Consider the following 19,554-nt stretch of genomic DNA (forward strand, 5'->3'; position numbering starts at 1 on the left):
GAGGCCACAACACTAGTCTGTCCATTTGGGTCATTCAGGTTGGCCAATCCCATAGTCATCTCACAGTCAGCACTTTCTCTCCTTGCCCATCGCCCTAACTCTGTTGGCTCCCCTTGTGATGTGTTTATTGTCAGTTTCCCTAACCACCCGTCACAATGTGATTCTCTCTGAGAGCAAGCGCCCTCGTTTATTATTCTCTACCTAATCTTTGTTTTCTGTACAAATCAAGTCTGGGGAAATAACTAAGAGTACACAAGGCAAAGCACGTCACATTTCCCTCTGGAGACGGGGGGAAAGCTTAGGTTGCTCCACTAACCATCAGCTACTTGGTAAAATAAAAATCAGAGCAGTGGCTTCTTTCTTTCTTTTTTTAAATACATTTTTATTGATTTCAGAGAGAGAAAGGGAGAGGGGGAGAGAGAGAGAAACGTCAATGGTGAGAGAGCCATTGATCAGCTGCCTCCCGCACGCCCCCTGCTGGGGGTCGAGCCAGAAACCCGGGCACGTGCCCTGACCGGGAATCAAACTGGAATCTCCTGGATCCCAGGTCGATGCTCAACCGCTAAGACGGGCTGGGCGGAGCAGTGGCTCTGTCAAAGGCAAGCCGGGAGATAAAGGACACCAGCCTTACCATACACATGATGAATCTATAACCTGCAAGGTCCTCTAGGGGTGAGATGCATTTTCCCAAGTGGCAGCTCTGCTCAGTGTCAACGTCGCTAACACCCTGAAGGCTCCTCCTCCTTCCACGGTCTGCAGTGAAGCTGTGAATTCTGGAATAAACGAAGAGGACCTCTGAGCAACCGGCTGCTGTCACAAAACCCACATGCTCCACTTCTCCAGGAAAGAACTAATTCCAAGTCACTCCTCCTGCTGTGTGAGAAATAAGGCTGTGGATTAGAAGCAGCGGAATGTGGCAGCAGGGAGAAATGAAGGTGGAGAGTGCTAATGGCCCAGGGAAATAAAGGACACAACAGTATAGCCACTGGGGAGACAAAGGGCCACCCCCATCTATCTCAGCTGCCTTGAGAAAGTATCTTCAGTTACAGCATTATACAATTCTCATGTTGATTGTCCCAAGTCATTACAATAAAAATTATATATTTAATATGTAAATTTGAGAAACCAAGACTATACTACAAAAGTTTAAAGTCTGAATTTTTCTTTCCGGAGGTAAATTTTAGGTACTAAAAAAAAATAAGCTATTTGGAATACGTCATTCCCTGAGAAGGCTAGAAAGCTGGAAAACTAGAATGTGAACATACATAAGAACTGGCTCCAAAGGTCTGCCTCATTGCACATCCTTATGTAAACAACTAAGTATCGTCCAGCTGGTGTGAGTCAGTGGTTGAGCGTCAGCGCATGAACCAGGAGGTCACAGTTCGATTCCCAGTCAGAGCATATGCCGGGGTTTTGGGCTTGATCCCCAGTAGGGGTTGTGCGGGAGGCAGCCGATCAATGACTCTCCCTCCTCATTGATGTTTCTATCTCTCTCTCCCCCTCTCCCTTCCTCTCTCTCTGAAATCAATAAAAACATATTTAAACAACTAAGTATCAAGATGGTGATTTCCACAAATGGAAAAAAGAAAAAAAGTCTTATATATACAATACTGATGATGATTACACGATAGGGAAATTTCCCTAGCATTTTGGGTGTTGTATACAAAAACCCTGACGAGCTGAAGATCGGCCCCAGGGTATCCTGGTCCTGGCAGTGAGTCAATAACACAAGCAGCCACTCTCCAGGTATCAAAGGCTGTGATCCTCCCAAAGGGGTTGCTGACAGCCCAGCCTCTGAAAAAGCTACCAAAACCAATACTGATCACTAGACAATGACATTTAGAGGACATCGAACACTAGAATGATTGTGTTGGGGCATCATTTGCTAGAGCCAAGTGCTTGCATTTCCAAATGGCAAACCCTCTTCAGGAGCAGATGTACGACCGGGCCGGTCTGGCTGTGCTGGGAGCCATGGAAACTGTTTTGCAAGCTGCTATCATTAGGCAAGTAACTCTCCGAAAGCCAGCGTCGGTGCATAATCAAAACAGGTTTCAACTCCTCCCCCACCACACCCATTGTCTAAAAGCAGGCTAGAAAGATATGTATGCATGCAATAAAATGAACTGGGGCAGAGTTAGCAGCTTCCAGATAAGGTACATGGTCAGAAAACTGAGCCTACTGGAAACAGCGAACAGAGGCCCAACCTCCAGAGCCCCCTGAGGCCACTTGCCTTTATCCCTCTGAACCAGTGGTCAGATGGGGATCTGGGGCCTTGCTGCATGCCCAAAGTGCAAGAGGGAGGGAGGCCTGGGTATGTCACTAGTCTGCCCCAGACAAATTCTTCCCTTTTCTGAGGTTTGTCATCCTCCATATAGGTGGGAGCCAGGAATACGCAGCCTTCCATACAAAAAGGGGCGGGTTCAGTCTCCCATGGCATTTCGGCCAAAGGCCAAGAAAAGGAAGGTGTGTTATGGCCGCCACAGCCAGCCTGAGCACACATCTTGGGTTGAGTGCAGGCACTGTCAGCGCTGTGCTCAGCACCAAGCACTCTGCAGGCCCCCTTTCTGCTAGGAGCTGCCTTCCCTGGGCAGAGTCCATTCATTTGCCCTCAGAGATCTGAGAAGAGTGGCCAGGAGCTGGTGGCGTGGAGTGGAAAGGGTTACAATCCTGGCTCTGTCACCTATTAGCTGGGTTGCTTCTGCCCTTTCCACCAAGTTTTCAAAGCCTAAGTTTCCACAAGTATAAGGGGGACTGTTAATACCCAGCTTTCATATCTGTTTTAAGAATTCACGATAGCCCAGCCGGGCGTGGCTCAGCGGTTGAGCGTCGACCTGGGATCCAGGAGATCAGGGTTCAATTCCTGGTCAGGGCACATGCCCGGGTTGTGGGCTGCAGCCAATCAATGACTCTTCATCATTGATGTTTCTATATCTCTCTCTCCATCTCCTTTCCTCTCTCTGAAATCAATAAAGATATGTTTAAAAAAAAAAGAATTTAAGATAGTATAATATTTAGCAGAGTGATTGTCAATGGGAGTTGCTCAATAAATAGTAGCTATTATTATTAGTTACTAATAAGTTATGTATTAGTAACTAATACTAATGGTCATTACTATGTGGGAACGATTAAAAGGGAAGGAGGAAAAAAAGAGATATTGGCACAAACAGCGAAATGGGCTTCACTTGTAAAGAAAGATTTTTCAAACTATCATGTGGTTCCCCGTAGAAAATGTTCACCAGGCCAAAATCCTGCCTCTGTCAAAGGTATTAAAGTATAGAAAAATTCTTTATTGCAGTTAAGTAAGTTTCCCACAGCCTTGTGATTGGCAGCGGGCAAGTTTCCTCCTGTTTTTGAGGTACAAAAGATCACAGATTCTCTGAGTGAGTCAGAGACACCACCCAAAAATAAACCAGGGGCATCACAGTCTCTGCTCTTTCTGGACTCAGACTGTTCCAACAAATGATTTGTGTTGGCAGAAATGCCAATTAAAAAAAAAGAAAAGAAAAGACTAGTTCTATAATATCAATCCCTATGCTTTTGGCACCCAGGAAGGTGACCTGCAGAAGCCTGGCTGGTCTTCTACAGCACGTGCTCCAACACCAATCCTGGGTCCATCTCTCCTCTCTTGGTTGAGACTGGTTCTCAAAGGAGTGAGCAGGAGCACAGACAGACGAACCCTATAGCACACTCAGCCAACAGCGGCCCACCCTGTCCCACTGGAGACCATGTCCACTCCAGGCATCTGCCTGTCCCTCAGGTCTTGGTTCTTGTGCCCCCCTATCCAGTTCTTGGGAACACACCTTTCCACCCTGCAGGCTGACTCAGATTAGGTCCACGGAGCCTGGGGTGACAACAGGCAGAGCACCCCAGCTTGTTGTGTAAAACGACCAGCTCCATCAGCGACGAGCCAGTTTCCACCAGTTTTCGGGCCTCCACGTTGGGCTTTGTTTCCCACTTTGTTAGATTATTCTCCCATCTCTCTTGATCTAGTGCCTCCTGCATACACACCCCTGGACAAGGACCTTTTCTTCTAAAATGTGGTAGCCTCACAAAGCCCTGAGGTGGTGGAGGCTGAAGCCTGTGGCCAAATGGCTGCCAGGGCCCCCTGAATAATTTCCTTCTCTCCATGTCCGTCCTATTAGGTGAACAGTTCGTGTTTCCACTAGAAGAAGCGGAGCCCAGCATCCCTTGCTCATTTAGTGGGATAGTGCCTGATCTTTACACTTAGGATAGTGCAACTGAGGCTGTTATAAACAGGCACTTGGTTGTGTACCTAGCAGTGTCTTGAACATAATAGAGACAAAAATATCTGTTGAATGAGTGAATATACATAAGGCACCCCTATGCTCTTAGTTCATGAATTGCTACTTTTTAAAAAAAAGTCTCACCCAAGGATATGTTCTTATTGATTTTGAGAGAGAGAGAAAGGGAGAGAGAGAGGAAAAAAAAAAATCAATGTGAGAAACATCAGTTAGTTACCTCCTCATATGTGCCTCCACCAGGGATCAAACCCACAGCCTAGGTATGTGCCCTGCCCGGGAATCAAACCCGCAATCTTTTCATGTATGGGACAATGCTCCAACCAACTCAGCCACCAACCAGGGCTGTCCTGCTACTTTTTAATTGTACCTTAAGGGATTGTACACCAGTTTTTATAAATGCAAATTCAAATTAAGTTCTTTCAGAGAAAACGTTATAATTTAGCTATGCTCAGGACGTGCTCAGGAGAGCAAATGCAAGGACCAGAATCATCTGTCTCATTAGTAATTTTTCCCACTAGAGTGACTCAGAGTGCCATCAACTGTTCCTATCTCAGGGACCACAGGTGTTCCTCTGTATTCAGAGAGAGGAAACCAAAGCAACTTCATGTGACAAGTTCAAAAAAGCCAAAGAACCAAATAACCTAGAAGGTCTCCCTGGGCCTGTAATCCTGTACTGCCACAGTCACCAAGACAATAGCAACATAACAAACGTCAGGAGCATCAGCCCCTGGCCGGAGAGATGGCTATAAAACCCATTTGTGCTTGGCCCCTGATTTCTTTCCTCCTTTGCTGGCTAATTGTACTGCGGCGATACAGGAGCTCTGCAGAGCAGAACTGCTCCCTCTCCCTGCGCATTCCTCATGCCAGTCCTTTGTAAATGTTTGCTTTAAAAGTAATCTGCAGCTTTTCTCAGATCGTGTCTGGGCACACATTTTTCGTCGTCCAAATCTCTGCTGGAAGAGGTGACACTTTCCTGCACCCTCCCTTCTTACTCCAGCTTTATTCCTTAGACTTCCCCGGGCCTTTCTGTTCTGATGGGGGAATTTCAGAGTTGGAGCCCCAAAGAATCCTTGGGGACACAGATCGCTGGTTATCCTTTCTTTGAAGCTCCTACGTGCTTCGCACAGGGGAGGAGCTTGGTAAATATTTTTAGCAAACCGGTCGGCTCATTGCTCCCTGAACTCATCAGGCACATTTTCAGCTCTGAGCCCTTGCTGAAGCCTCGCCTCTTGCCAAGAATGCACTCTCTGCTTTTTTCCATTTATGCAAATCCTGACCTTCCCTCGGGGCCAAAGTCAAGCCCTCTGAGACCAGACAGAATCCTCTTCTGTTGGCAATGAACACACTGTTTTTAAGATCAGTTCGTGTCTAGGTCTTCTCTCCTCAATTAGTCTGAAGTCCCATATGCTCCGTCTGAGCTGAGAGAACTTACCAGAACCAATACCAGTAGCCGGCCCAGATGAGAAAGGGGTCCAGTATCAAAGCTTCCCGTCAGGGGAGAGGTCGGGGGTCTTTCCAAATCAGACAATGGACAGCAGATGGAAGATGTGCACGTGGAGGCAGAATCTACGTGAACAATTTAGACTCTAGGGCAGGAGCAAAGGAAGAGAGCCCGTGAGAAGCTGCGGTTAGACTGCTCGGACAAGGCCCCTTTGCTCCGACAAGGCCCCTTTGCTCCAGCGCCGATGCTGAAAGTCCAGGTGCTGCCCCTTCAGGCAGGACAGCGTGGCCCTTCAGGAAGTGCTCCGACTCCCGCGCTGACACTGGCAAAGGGACTATTGAAACCCTGATCAGAACACATTCATTCCTACCCAGGACCTAGCGCAGTGTTTACAAAGAGTAGGTTTTCCGTTGGAAAGAAGGGAGGAAAGGAAAGAGGGAAGAAGGGAGACAGTGGATTGTGCAGCTGCGCCCTCATGATTCTTCCCAGAGCCATCAGCAGAGGGGTGAGCCTAACACTAGATCCACAGCAACAGCCCCTTCTGAGTCCTGCCAAACTCACCGCAGCCAAGTGCACCGAGCACAGACATGGTGTGAGCAGGACCTGCACTCGGGGCTGGGTCTGCCCTGCCTCCCTCTGCTGTTTACCCAGGCAGAATCACACCCAGGGAAAGTAAAGTTACTATTGTCCTGACAATGGCCTCTCTGCCTGATCATGTGCAAAGTTGGAAAGCTAATAAGTATATCAGAGGAATTCTGAGCAGTAAAAACAAAACAAGATTAAAAAACAAAACCCACACTCCTCATAAACAAAAGAATGGGACATTCTGCTCCATGAGGTGAAATCCGATTTCAGATCCACCGAGTGCAGGAGAGAAAAGCCCGTGTAACAGGCAAATAAAGCAGCCAAGCAAAATGCAGCGGGGTGGTGTGGTTGTTTCATAATCAGCAGGAGAGGCTGACCCAGTCAGGGCACAGAGGAGCAGCTCTGAGTAGAAGGGGAGCTGGGGCTCACCTTCCTGCTCCTGGCTCTGCCACCTCTGGGCAAACAAAAGCTGTCTCTTATCAGCCCGAGTGCACTGACCGTTTTAACCCAGCGCTTGGAGCACACAGGCTCCCCACCCCCACCTAGACTACAACCCTGTGGGCATAATGTCACATCCATTATACAGATGAGGAAGCCGAGTCCCAGAAAGATTTACTCCAGGTCTGCTAATTAGAAAAATAATGTAACCGGAGCTTGAATTTGGCTATTCTAATGCCAAGCTTAGAACCCCTGCGCTGTTCCCCCGGGGCTCGGGCCTCTGCAGTAAGGGAAGGAACTCGGCCGGGTAGTCAGTGAGGTCCCGTGGGCTTCTTTCGTCCCCTTTAAACAGGAAGTGAGAGCACAGACTACTGTCCAACCCCCAACCTGCCCCATTACTCCAGTTAACCCCCAGTATTCAACAGGCTGGTTTAGAGGCCGCGAACTGCCCTTGAACCACAGGCATTCATTCAGCCACGCTCTTTTATACCACAGCTTCTTTTGGTAAAACAAATCTATAAAGAGATTTCTACAAAGGGGCCCCACCCAGCCCAACCAAAGGGAGATAGTGGGTGGGTGACACGGCTTCCTATTTTAGCAAATCTGTCAGTTCTCTATCAGCACAGCCTGGGCCTCTGGCCAAAAAGTCCCTGGAGAGAGGAAAAGTGAGGAGTTGGGGCAGCTGGAGAGAACTCATGTCCCCATCAGGAGGCTCAAGAGCTCCAGGGAGGGGGTGACTCAGCCCCTCTGAGCGCATGCTAGAGCAGGGCCACTATGGCCTGGCTCCCCTTTCGATCCCTCAGGGCAGAGACAGAGCTTCCCACAGCCTGGCCCCAAGCCCATGGGGGGGGGCGGCATTTGAGGGTGTGCTGCCCCTCCCCTCAGTAAACTGTCCAGAGGAGAACAGGCCCAAATCCACCCTCTGCTCCTATTCCCCCTCAGAAAGCAGTGGACCCTGCAGTAACTGAGTGACCCTGGGCAATTTCTTCATCTGTAAAAATGGGACAGCAACGCCTGCTGCATAGAAAACTGTGACGATTTAAATGAGAGAATGTCTCTGAAGCTCCCAACACACAGTGGACACACAACTTAAAAGGCATTTGATGAGTCCCTTCCTCCTGGACAATTCTGAATTCTCCTGTAGCCTCGGTCCCTCCTAGATCTAGTCCTGGGTCATCAACACAGCCTCTCCTAGACCCCAAACATATTTCTGCAGCTCTACCCAGATGCAGATTCCTATCTGTAGCTCCTTCAGTCCTGTTTCTGGCCCTCAGTTCTGCCTTATATTTTATTTATCAAGCACTTAAAGAGCATTCACTATATACCCAGCACTCTTCTAAGACCTTTACAAATCCAGGTTTCTCAGTTCAGCACAGTGCACTGGGGGAGTGCAAAGGAAAGATTCACAGGGCATTCGGGGCAGTGGGGTGGGAGGCAAGACAGCCCCAGGTGCAGTCCCTTTCCTGTAATCATCACTGTGTCCATCTAACGCTCCCAACAGCATGCACGAGGTGCTAATTTTGCAAAGGAAATTTTGGCTACTAACCCTTATTCCTATTCCCAGATATAGTATATTTCTCCTCACCAGGTGTTTTCAGTCTGACTGCAGATCTCTGATGTTAATGGATTGTCTTTGAGAACTTGCCTTGGTTCAGCGCCTCCCGCCATGCCCTCCAAGACTGAAATAACCTCACCAGCTCAAGCCAAAAGGCTGTGCCTGCAGATTATGTGTGGACACCCTCTCTTCCCAGACCTTTTCAAACTCAGTAGTAAGAAGGATGTCAGTGACAAGCTGGAGGCCCCAGCAGGCTGGGTGGGGGCAGCCAAAGAAGACAGTGTCAGCAGCTTCCAGAGAATGAGCCAAGATGTTCCGGTTAAAATCTCTGCGCAGGCCGAGCCAGGGCAGCATCATGCCGCAGTGTGGCTGCAGGGAGCAACGCAAAAATCAATGTTGAACCAACGCAGCACCTATGAACACAGCCAACCACTGGGTCCTCTCCTCCGAGGATCTGGCAGCTGCCACCCGCTGCAGCACAAACAAGTGAACTTTCTGAACCAAAATAGTATCCTGAGCCTGAGACACAAATCACCAGAGCTCAGGGAGGGGTTTTTATAAAGCCTTAAAGCCCCTCTGCCAAGAGAAGCTACAATAAGACAAGCCACCGAAGGGCTATCAGCCATCATCATTATGGCCCGTTAACTAATGATTGTGACAAGGAGGAGGTGGCTGTGCGCTCATTGGCAATTCCATTGTCCAGCAGTGGCCCACCTTCACCACTGGACACAGTGCCTACTCAGCCTCGGGGCCTACCTGCAGGTCCATGAGGCAAATAGGGAGGCTGGATTTGCCCTGGCCGGGGGCTCAGCGGGTTGGAGCATCGGCCCACACACCAAAAGGTTGCAGGTTCGATTCCCTGACCAGGCACATACCTAGGTTTTGGGTTCTGTCCCGGTGGGGACATGTGTGGGAGGCAAGAGATCGATGTTTCTCTCTCACATCGATGTTCCTCTCTCTCTAAAATCAGTAAACATATCCTCAGGTGAGAATAAAAAATAAAGAAAACTATGCCATATGTTAAAAAAAAAAAAAGAAGAGGCTAGATTTGTTTAAAGATGTTGGTTTTGGGGTGACAAGAAATAGGGTAAAAGGAGAGAGATGCAGAAGCACAAATTCCTAGCAGACAAGGCCTACTGCCAAGTATTTGAGACTTTGCCTATTCCTCCGGCAAGGTGAGGTGGTGGTGGCCCATGGCAAGGACTTTGCTTCCGTCTGCCCCACTACGAGCAGTCCTTTCCCTTCCCTGGGGCCCTGGGATCCTTGCATTGGGGAGTATTTGAAAGTACCAAAGGACATCAAGTTGGCAAGGCCCTGCCCCACATCTGTTCCTATTTCAGCAAGGACACTCTTTTGTGGTTATTTAGTGATACTTTGCTGACAATTTTCTTCTGGACCAGAGCTGGTGCCCACCACCATGTCCCACTAGGAAATGAATGCTGTAGGAGGGTTGACCTATTAACTAAAGAACCAGAAAATGTCACACACCCAGAGGCAATGGGTCCAGCACCTGGGGTGAGCATGTGGTTTATCCAGGACCAGCTCAGGCAGGTTCCCCTTCAGGACAGGCAGGGGATCCTGAAGTGCCCACCCTGTGGGAGCCCATCTCCTCCTGTGCTTCTTGCTCTGAGGCTCATGTCTTGAGAGGACGTCCCAGTATTTGGTAACCCAAGCTGGACATCTGTGCCTTTCTCCACGCTGGGGCCTGGTCTCCTCAGCTCCCAGCAGGCAGCGGTTCCACTGAGAATGAGAAGTGCCCTCTGATGCCCCAGTCCAGCTGATAGCACCCTGCCTGAGCTACACCCATCACACCTGCCTCTCTTCCCCTTTTCTCCAGCTCACAGGATGGGAAAGGGTTTCTTTTCTCAACCTCACGAGAACTCCCTGGTGTGGTTGCCATGGCTCCCTGCAGGGCCACCCGACTGCCTACCCAGACACAGCCTGCAGCTCCTCAGGCAAAAAAGCAGACCGGCACTGAGCCTAGAGGTAGTGAGCAGGGGCGCTGAAATCTCATTTCAGCCAATACATATATTCCTCGTCAACCCCAACCAGCGTTTGACTTCCTTTTATACTCTGGTCAACCCTAAAGAGCAGAGATTAAAATAAAACCTCTAAAGGGCGGGAGTGGTGAACGTGGAAGACTATAGGAGCAAAGAACTCTGCCAACCCACAAATGCCAGGAGAAAATAAGCTCCTGTGTGTTAAATAAATGAACAAAAGCAGCTCAAGAACGGCTTAGGCCTCCCTCGAGGGATGTTTCCTGAGGGGGTGGGGAGGGGTATTAATAACTGGTACATTTGGCATTTCATTTTCTACCTTCCCAAATGCTTTCACATGTTATTGAATTTGATCTTTGCAACAGGAAAGGGCAGTAGAGCTGGGCTGGGAAATTATTTCCATTTTGCAGCTGAGAAAACTAAGGCCAGAGAGGTGATCTGGCTGATTGACTCAGCATGTCAGATGGGGGTCATGTGAGGGGAACCCATCCCCCACGTTCCCTGATGGCTCAGCCACGGGCCCTCCTCCTCCCCCTTTCCTGGGCACTGGACATCTGAGAGGGCGCAGGAGACTGAGGCCTGCACTGAAGCCCTGTCCGTGCCTCGGCTCACTGGGGCCTCCAATGATGAAATATTTATTTGGTGATAAGACGCTGCCCTTCAGATCAAATGGCTGCCCTTGCCTGGGTTACCTTACGGTAAAGTAGACCCAGCGTCAGTGTCTGCTGCCCCGAGCTGCTGGAGGGCCATCACTCCAGCTTGCACGCCGGCCAGGGAGGCCTGCTCCCCGCTGCGCCGAGCCTGCCCCCTCAGACAGGGAGGCTAAACAGCCTGGAGGAGCTGGAGGCCCCGCCACGCCCAGCACCCCTCCATCCTGGCCGCACCCGCTCCTCGGGACCCCCAGGCTGCTGGCCTTTCTGCCGCCCTTCCTTCCTCAATGATGGAGCCAGGGAGCCTGTCTGCCCAACACTATCACTGCCCTCCGCATCCCACAGGATTTTCTCCCCAAGGGACTGCCTGTTGAGCAGAAGACAGCCTTCCTGGGAAACACTGAGGATAAAAAGCACAAACGTGGGGAAACTACAAAGGCTGAGGAAAATGCACAAAGTGCAGGCACTGTCGCAGTGACTTCCCTCTGGCTGGGGTTGAGAGCCCCTTGGCCTCAAGCATGTGAGGATCCGGTCTCAGCTCACTTCTCCTGTCTCAGCTTATCAGCCTGAACACCCCAGTGGGCGTGAGTGTGCGCTATGCCCCCAGGCCAGTGTCCCAGCCTGCTTCAGGGTCATTTCTAGAATGAAATGAGATAACATATCAGAAACCATGGGAAATGTTTAGAATGTATACTGCATATGGTAACCCGGTGAGTTGTCAGGGTCCGAGTTCTCCCTGGACTCACCCCCTTGTTCTCAGCCCCAGGAGGCTGGCCCAAGGAAGGCATCTTCCTGGGCACCCTGGCTGGCTGGCTCCTGGCTTGGCCAGCGGGAGGCACCCAGCAGGAAGACCGGGCAGAGAGAGGATTTCTCCTCCGCCCCCTCCTCGCTGTGGTGCCAGGTCTCTGGAGGCCCTTCCTCCACAGCACTCGCTGGCTTGGGCATGAGATGTCCTTCTTCCCTTTGCCCCTTAGCCCCAGGGAGGTAACAGCTCCTCACTGGTGCAAGTCTCCGGGCACCTCAACATTCCAAATGTATTTCCCTAACCTGCCTGCATCTCTGTGAACCCCTTTGGTACAGTCGTTCTATCTGAACCACCTGGGAGAAATTCTGTTTCCTGTCAGGCCCCTGACTGATAAACCCTGAGACACGCACTTCTGTGACTAGTCAGCTGAAAGGGCCGGCCTGGTCCTCCATCACTGGGAGCTGAGAAACTAGTGCCCAGTGCTGGGGGGGGGGGCAGGGAGGATGATCGTCAGTGCAGAACTCCCAAGTTCCAGGCCTGGCGAGCGTGACCTCCCTCCTTCCCTCCTTGCATCTTTCTAGAGGCAGCAGCCTCGCTGCACATCCTTACACAGGGCTCGCATGGGCTGCCAGCAGTCTGACATCAGGATGGAAGAATACAGAGGCCTCAGAGGTTCTGCATTTTCTGGAATCTAATGATTCTGCTGATCCTGTGGTGTTTGGCAATAGCGATTGCAATTTCGAGATGCTTAAATCACCTCTTTGTTCTTTCTGTTGTGTAACTAGGGCACCACTAAGAGTCTGGAGGAATTGCTGTGTGGGGTGGGGGTGGGAGTAGAGAGGAGGGTTGGTTGGAGGAGGCTGTTTGGGGTTGTTTTTCTCCCCCCTTCTAGAGGAGTCACACCACGCACTTGGAGGAAGGTCAAGTTTGTTTGGGGTTTCTCCTGCAGTAAGTCCACAGCTGATCCGTTCTTCAAATCATGCTCCTCTAACATTCCTTCCTCCCCTGCCGCAGGGTGGGTGTCTAGTTTGAAAGATCCATGGCCTCTCCCCTTCTTTTGTATGTTTACTTCGCTGCAGCTTCCAGGAAATGCAAGCTTCACTGCCAAGTGCCATTCATTACACATTTATTTATCAAAGGCCTGTCATGTGCCAGGTGAGACGCTGGGCACAGAGGAACAATGGTGACCAAACACTGACCCTGCCCCCCAGGACCTCACAGTGCAGCAAGAAGGGAAGACAAGACAAAGCCCAGGGAATTAACAGAAGCTCCGGGAGGGGTGGGGGTGGGGGTACCACTGGGCTCGTCTCCTGACCATGAGCATTCTAGGGCAGGGATCAGGTTCACAGCTAGCCTATTTTCCACACCTCCGAGGAAATGTGCTTCATAAATAAGTAACCATACCTGAGCTGCTATGCAAATACGCTCAGCTCTGTGCTCCGAGCAGCCAGGTTCACTTTTCCACTAGCTCTTCTCTCCCTCTGAGCATATTTACACAACTCATTCATCACGGTCTGTCATTACCTAAGGAGACGAGCAGCCTGGAAAAGAAAGGACAGTTTGAAGGGGCTTTACCAGGTGTCCCTGAGTCTGAGTTCCTTTCCAGGGCCAACGTTTACCCTGGCTGGATTCAGGCAAAAAAAAAAAAACACAACCCAAAAAGATAACTGCTACAGAGAATACCAAGTGACAGCTAAATCCATTTAGATTAAGAAGGGAGGGAGGCCGGCAGAATGAAAGCAGCAGGAAGCTCTCCTGCTGCAGTGGACTCCCTTGAGCATTTCAAATTCAGCTCAATGCAAGTCCTGACTCATTGTCACTCACCTCACCAGAGAGCCTCCCTCTACACCTTCACTCCCCCAAACATGCCAGACTATCCATAACTAATCCCACGTCTTGCATTTATCTGGGAAAGGAGGCTGGGATTCTACGTGGGAGTGACAGTAAGCAAAAACTAAGTAGAGAGCCTGGCATTCCTTCTTGTTTCCATTTCCTTTTGTGAAAATCCTTCACATAAAAAAGTCATTGAATATTGGAGTTAGAAGAGATGTTGGGGATCACTTAGTCCCACGACCTCTCCTCATTTTAGAGCGCTAATCAAGAAGACAGGCGTTGGCACAGCCGCGCAAACTGGTGGCCGAGCTAGGCCAGGCTCCAGCCCAGCGTTCCGTGGGCTGCGCTGCTGCGCTGGGAAATCATGCACCGGGCATGGGCAGGAGGCAAGGGGGATACGTGCCCACTGAGGGAATAATGGAAACACTCTAAAGAGGAAGAAACCAGCTGGCATGTGGCTTGCCATCTAGGCTGGCAGCCACTCATTTCAAACTGAGAGCAGGTGAATCTGCCCGATGAGAGTTGAAGGAGGGAAATGAGGAAGAGGAGGGAGGGAGGAAAGTGCATTTCAGAACAAACAGAACCTGTGACTCTGCATTACTCCCGTGTACGAGGGTGGCAAGGGCCAGATGGAATGAGGCTACAGGAAACATGTCCCTGAAGAAGGGAAAATACTTCTCGTGTAAATAAGGGTAAAGGCAAATTTCAGACGTGAGCAGAAGACAGGGAAAGCTGCTCGTGGTGACGCAGTGATGTGCCCCCAGACCCGCTTTCCTGAGTGAAGGGTTTATTCCCCTGCCAGCTGGGAATGCTGCTGGAAGACCCTCAGCTGTCAGCCCCCTCTGGGGAGTGCCTGGGCTAAAGGAAGCTGCCCTGCCCCAGGTCATGCCGTCTCCATCCAGCGGCACATCCACAGGAGTATAAAGGCTGGCCCTCTTGGCCCAACTGGGGACATCTCAGAGGGCCCATCCCAGCCTCAGAGCTTTCCATGTGATCAGCTCAATCCTTCGCTGGGATTGTTTCAGAGCTTCACTTCTCCCTCTGCCCAATCCTGCCGTTCTGCCCTCCCCTCCACAGTGCTGGTACGAAGGGCACTTCCTAGGGAACAGCCTGCACACAAATCTCCACCTGACAGGCCTGTGAACCCTAATGACACTGCTTATCTAAGGGAATACACGGAGCCCCACTGAAGGCAGGGAGAAACTCTGTCGAATCTGGTCAAATAACTCACACCTGTGAAGGAACACTGCCCAAGTCCTGCTTTAGAGAACGAAGTTCAACTCTGTCTAGGTGACAGGTTGTCACCTCACGGCCAACCACAACATATGTATTGAGCCATCCAAGTACCAGAGCAAAGAGACTGAAAAGGCCCCAAGCAGGACCACACCCTCCCTGAGCCAGGCAGGCAGGGACAATTTCAGGCAATTCTTAAAGACCTTTAACGAAGATTCTAAAACCACCTCCGTACTGACACCCCCTTGTAAAGTTGATAAACCTTAACTATCAGAAATGTCCCCTGCAATATATTTAAATCCCTCACACCCTGTATTAATTTCTTTTTGTTATCTTAGGCAGAGGCAGAAAACTTTCAGAAGCGTCTCTGTTGAGGAGCCCGTTATGCTTCATCTCAGCCTTTTTTTCAAGGTGGATGACCCCATTGTCACTCGTTTTTTTCCGCAAAAGGTCATGGTTTCGATCCGCCACCATCTCTGTGGCTTTCTGTAAAGGTCACAAAGGAACCTCTTTCAAATCCCGATTTGAATGTTAGTTTAATGGCTATGCCAATTTCTCACCTTTCAGAGCCAACTTTATCACCCTGTGTGGCAGAGGCACTCCATTACAATAACAAGTCGCCATCTATAAGCCTGCAGGGCCCTTGGCTTGGCTTCCACTCTTCACAGCAGGCATTCCCACAGCCTGGGGATCTTGACAGGGCTTCTCACTGAAGAGGGAGGGATCCAGAGTTGAGAAGAAGAAACATTAAACCTGAGGCTGCGTGGTTCCCAGCAACAGAGAAGCCACTGTGCCCCCAGAGAACAGGCCGGGGAGGGATTCTGCAGAACTGGGCCAGAGGCAGGCAGCTCATGTTTGGGGATATGTGCTTCTGCCTCTGAGGGAAATCTGAGCATGTTATTCACTTCTTTCTTGCCAAGAATTCTTGAGATAGTTAGATTTCTTAGTCGTGAATTGAAAGTAAGATAAGTCCTATTTTATTCATTTGTTTTCCTGCACTTACCTCAGCACACTTTCTGGATCTGCATGAAAATAACAATTTAGGAGAAAGAAATCAAGGAGGTACATTACTTTACTTTGCTATCTTTGATCCTATTTTGCAGGAGAACCACCCAGTAATTATTATGTGTAGCTGTGGATTGGTAGAGTTTGGGAAAACTGGTGGATTTCAACCGCTTGGCAAGGCAGGCCTGGACGGTTCCGCTCGGCTCGGCAGGTCGGGGCGGCAGGGAGCGCCACCGGCCTCCAGTGGGCAGAGGCCAGAATGCAGTGGGACCGCCTGCCGCGCCGGGCAGCCGCGCTCCAAATGCTGGTAGCCCTGAGATTGAGAAACCCTGACTCACAAACAACCCCATGTCCTCCCAAATGTTTTCACCTCTTCAGGAGATTCAGGCATTGTTGTTTGTTGTTTCTCCTCCTCTTGACACTCGTCTGGCTGGAGAAATCACAAGCTCAGTGTAACAAAGATAAATGAAAACAGGCTTGCCCTTGGTTCCGGGGCTCCCTTCAAAAGGTAGGTGCTGTGTGGGGATCTGTGAGCAGGCAGGCTGAGTCCTAAAGTAACAAGGGAGTCTCAAAGTTACTTCTGAGGTCTGGGTCTTTTGCTCAGGGGCACCAAGAGATGCCTCTTGCTTCCAATTCTGTAATAATCTTATCTCCCCACTTTGAATCAAGGATTGAACACCGTGTAAGCAGAATAACCAGGTACGCTCTTCAGTCTGTTTTGAAACCATCTCAATGATTTTGAGAAAACAATTCCCCACAATCTCGCAGTAAATTGATCAGCCTGGAACATTTTTTGTGTATACATCTCTTACTTTTCTGTAGACTGGGCAGGTCAACATTTTTCAAAGCTAAAATTCTGGTATAAGCAACAGCTCTGCAGCCAGCTTGTGCTTCAACCCGGAACAGCACACACAGAAAAGCCAGCCAAGCGACAGGCCTGCTCAGGCACATGACAGTGTGGCATCGCGCAGGACGGGCGGGATCCTACTACAATACGGCCTTTGAAATGTCTTGAAAAGAAACCCTATGTCTAGAAAACAAAGCCTTCATCTCTGGGCCCCCTTTCGCCCCACCCTCACTCCTGCTTCAACTGAAAAGCTCCAAGAGAAAAAGTGCTAGAATTTTAAAATATTTTATGTAGAGCAACTTTTTTTCTTTAAAGGGCCATCCTTCTAAGAACAGAAATCCCCCAAAAATGGTCCTCAAGGAGTATTCTGGGAAGATGCAGGAGAAGAACTTCAGCAATTGCACCAGCAGGTTCAGTCTGGCAGAACTATTCTGGAAGCCTGGAGTCTACGGAAGGCTTGGAACTTCCAGGGGAGGCTCAGTGGTAAGTTGCGGTTAACTTCAGGAGGTGCGACTGCCCATATTTTACAAAGAGTAAAAGGTAGGACCAGAACTGGAATACAAGATTCTCTGATTCCAAGTTAGTATTTTTAAACTATAAAGTAAAAAAAAACACACATTCAATTTAAATTCAGGAAAGGAAAACGTATGCTTCTTACTCTTATTCTATCTCACAGCAGCTCATTTTTACCGTTCCATGATCAAGGCTGACGTTCAGCTGGGCTCTGCTGTGGCATCAGGGCTGAAAGCTGTTCTGATTAGTCGGGTATCTGTTCTGTTTGATCGGTGCCTGTGTCATACTGACCACTAAATACTTTGAATATCACACCTGCCCATGACACAGAATTCTTGAGTTTTTAATTGCTTATTTAGATACTTGAAATCATCCAAAACCACTTCTTATGACTTATTTTCTGTGCTTACAGGTATCCCAGGTCTACTTCTTTGCAAAATTTGGCTGGTCCCCTCTGTAAGTTAGAACATGTTAAGATTCCCAATTTTCATAGAAGCCTAACATTCCCATTTATATATACCAAAGTATGGGGCACATCTTTAAATCAGTAGTACCAGTGAATCCAACATTGAAATGACATCTTGTCTTTCTTGCTTAAAGTCAGGTTCATGGCATTTGATACTTGGGAAATCAGTCTAACAGGCAGGATACAATCACACCTTCCTCAGTTCTTGCTATCACATTAGATTACCAGAAAGGAGCATACCTACACATTAGCTTACACCCTTAGCCAGAAATATCTAAACTGAGTTTTATACAAAGTTATATTCATGGATTTTATCAAGATTCAAGAAATGACCATATAGAAAGAAAAGCAACAATGTAAATGTTTCAAAAACAAACCTAAATGTCATACCAAAGAAGCATGATTTATTTCTGAGAGCTTCATATTCTAGATTTTTTGTTAGTTATTTCAAAATCAGTTTGCCCAACCAACATAGAAAATGTTGTAGAAGCTCCCTCAGCTGGTTAAGATACAGAACTACCAAAAAACATGTTGCATTAAGTTGACTGTATCATCCTCTTCAGAAATTTCTGTAACTCCAGCCTGAGATCGAAGAATGGACATGATGTCATCACACAATCTTTCAAAGCCATTCTGTGAACATATATTTGCCATTTCTTGCCACTTTTCTAGGCAGCAAAATGGATCATTTATCATAAGATATTCTATGGCATCTAAGGGAAAAAATACAATATTATAATATAAGTATGGCATTTATTCTTACTTGATAACCCACACTCAGCAACTGCTCACGATAGAAAGGGCTGCAGTTCCGACTCAGCGGCTGTGCCTCCGGTGCCTGAGCCCTGGAGGCTGAATGTGGAGCTCAGCCCAGCTCCGGAGCTCCCTTCTCCGGCTCCGGCTCCGTGAGCCTCTTCAGGCCTCGCCGTGGTCGGTCAGCAGGTGCTCAAGGTGAGCAGGGAGAGAGCTCGGAGGGGGAGCGCGGGCACCACCGGGAACTATCAAGTGACGGAGAGCTTACTGGTCTGCTTTCCATGACCCTTCAAACACTTCTGTAGATGCCCTAGTAGTGCTGACCCAAAGGCTGAAAGAGCTCCATCCTATGTCTAGATAGAAACCTCTTAATGATGGGGCTTCTATAACAAATATTTTTCTAGGGGAAATAATATTATTTACTTTTGAAAATCAATTTTAGTGACCCTCTTTGGAAGATACTTATTTATGGAACTCATTTCTTATCTATTACTTGCATTGCTTAACAATATGTAATGAAATGTTTTCATTCTAGAATATTGTAATTGTAATCACTATTATTTTGTTTCTACCATGATCATTATTTTTCCAGCAAATAAAATATTTTAGTTAATATCTGTAATGATAATTTCAAAATTATCTTCCCCAATGTTTTCATGTAACTTACTATTCTTTCTTTAACCCCATATAATAATTTAAAATCAAGTTGTCTGCTCAAGTTCTTATATTAAAAGAGAGATTTTCAATGGGTGTGCTGCAAGAATTTTTAAAACATGCAATACCTGACTATTTAGTCAGGGGCACTGACCTGTCTTCCCTTAGATTGTCAAATTTAAAAATGACACCCAACATAACAGTAGCCATCTGGTGTGAATGAATCAAAATTATACACCCCCCCTTTTTTTTTCAGATCGGTAAAAAAATATATATTTTGGTGTGCCGCAGAATTTTAGTAATTAGTTTATGTGTGCCACGAGATGAAAAAGGTTGAAAATCGCTGCATTAGAGAAAGGAGTGAGATATAATTATTTTTGATCCCACTACAGAATAGCTTCAAAAAATATCATATATTATTGTTATTTACATATATATTTAAGAATAAAAATATAAAGCTTATGTCTAAACACTTAAAATACATATTAAAATTACTAAATATACACATATGCTAAGATGTATAAAGTTTTTATAGTGTTAGCTATTATAATTATTATGATGTTCCCCTCAAGCTTCA

General features: G+C 48.2%; 1 protein-coding gene across 2 annotated transcripts in view; it reads right to left on the bottom strand.

Annotated features, from left to right (window-relative positions):
• Window positions 1-372: 372 nt before the first annotated feature.
• CLHC1 (clathrin heavy chain linker domain containing 1) overlaps window positions 373-19,554 on the bottom strand; it is a 39,704-nt gene continuing 20,522 nt past the window's right edge. The window contains exons 12-16 of one of the 2 annotated variants that reach the window (XM_081156406.1): window positions 16,115-18,283; window positions 15,300-15,448; window positions 13,078-13,214; window positions 5,695-5,848; window positions 373-773 (exon numbers count right to left, since the gene is read on the bottom strand). In XM_081156406.1, the coding sequence (XP_081012532.1) occupies window positions 18,087-18,283 (197 nt within the window). In that variant the 3' untranslated portion in view covers window positions 373-773; window positions 5,695-5,848; window positions 13,078-13,214; window positions 15,300-15,448; window positions 16,115-18,086. Of the gene's footprint in view, window positions 774-5,694; window positions 5,849-12,783; window positions 13,215-15,299; window positions 15,449-16,114; window positions 18,284-19,554 lie in introns of those variants that run through there. The other variant, XM_081156405.1, reaches the window with a different exon arrangement.

The sequence above is a fragment of the Miniopterus schreibersii genome (assembly GCF_964146895.1).
Source record: "Miniopterus schreibersii genome assembly, chromosome: 13".
In the NCBI taxonomy this organism is placed as follows: Eukaryota; Metazoa; Chordata; class Mammalia; order Chiroptera; family Miniopteridae; genus Miniopterus; species Miniopterus schreibersii.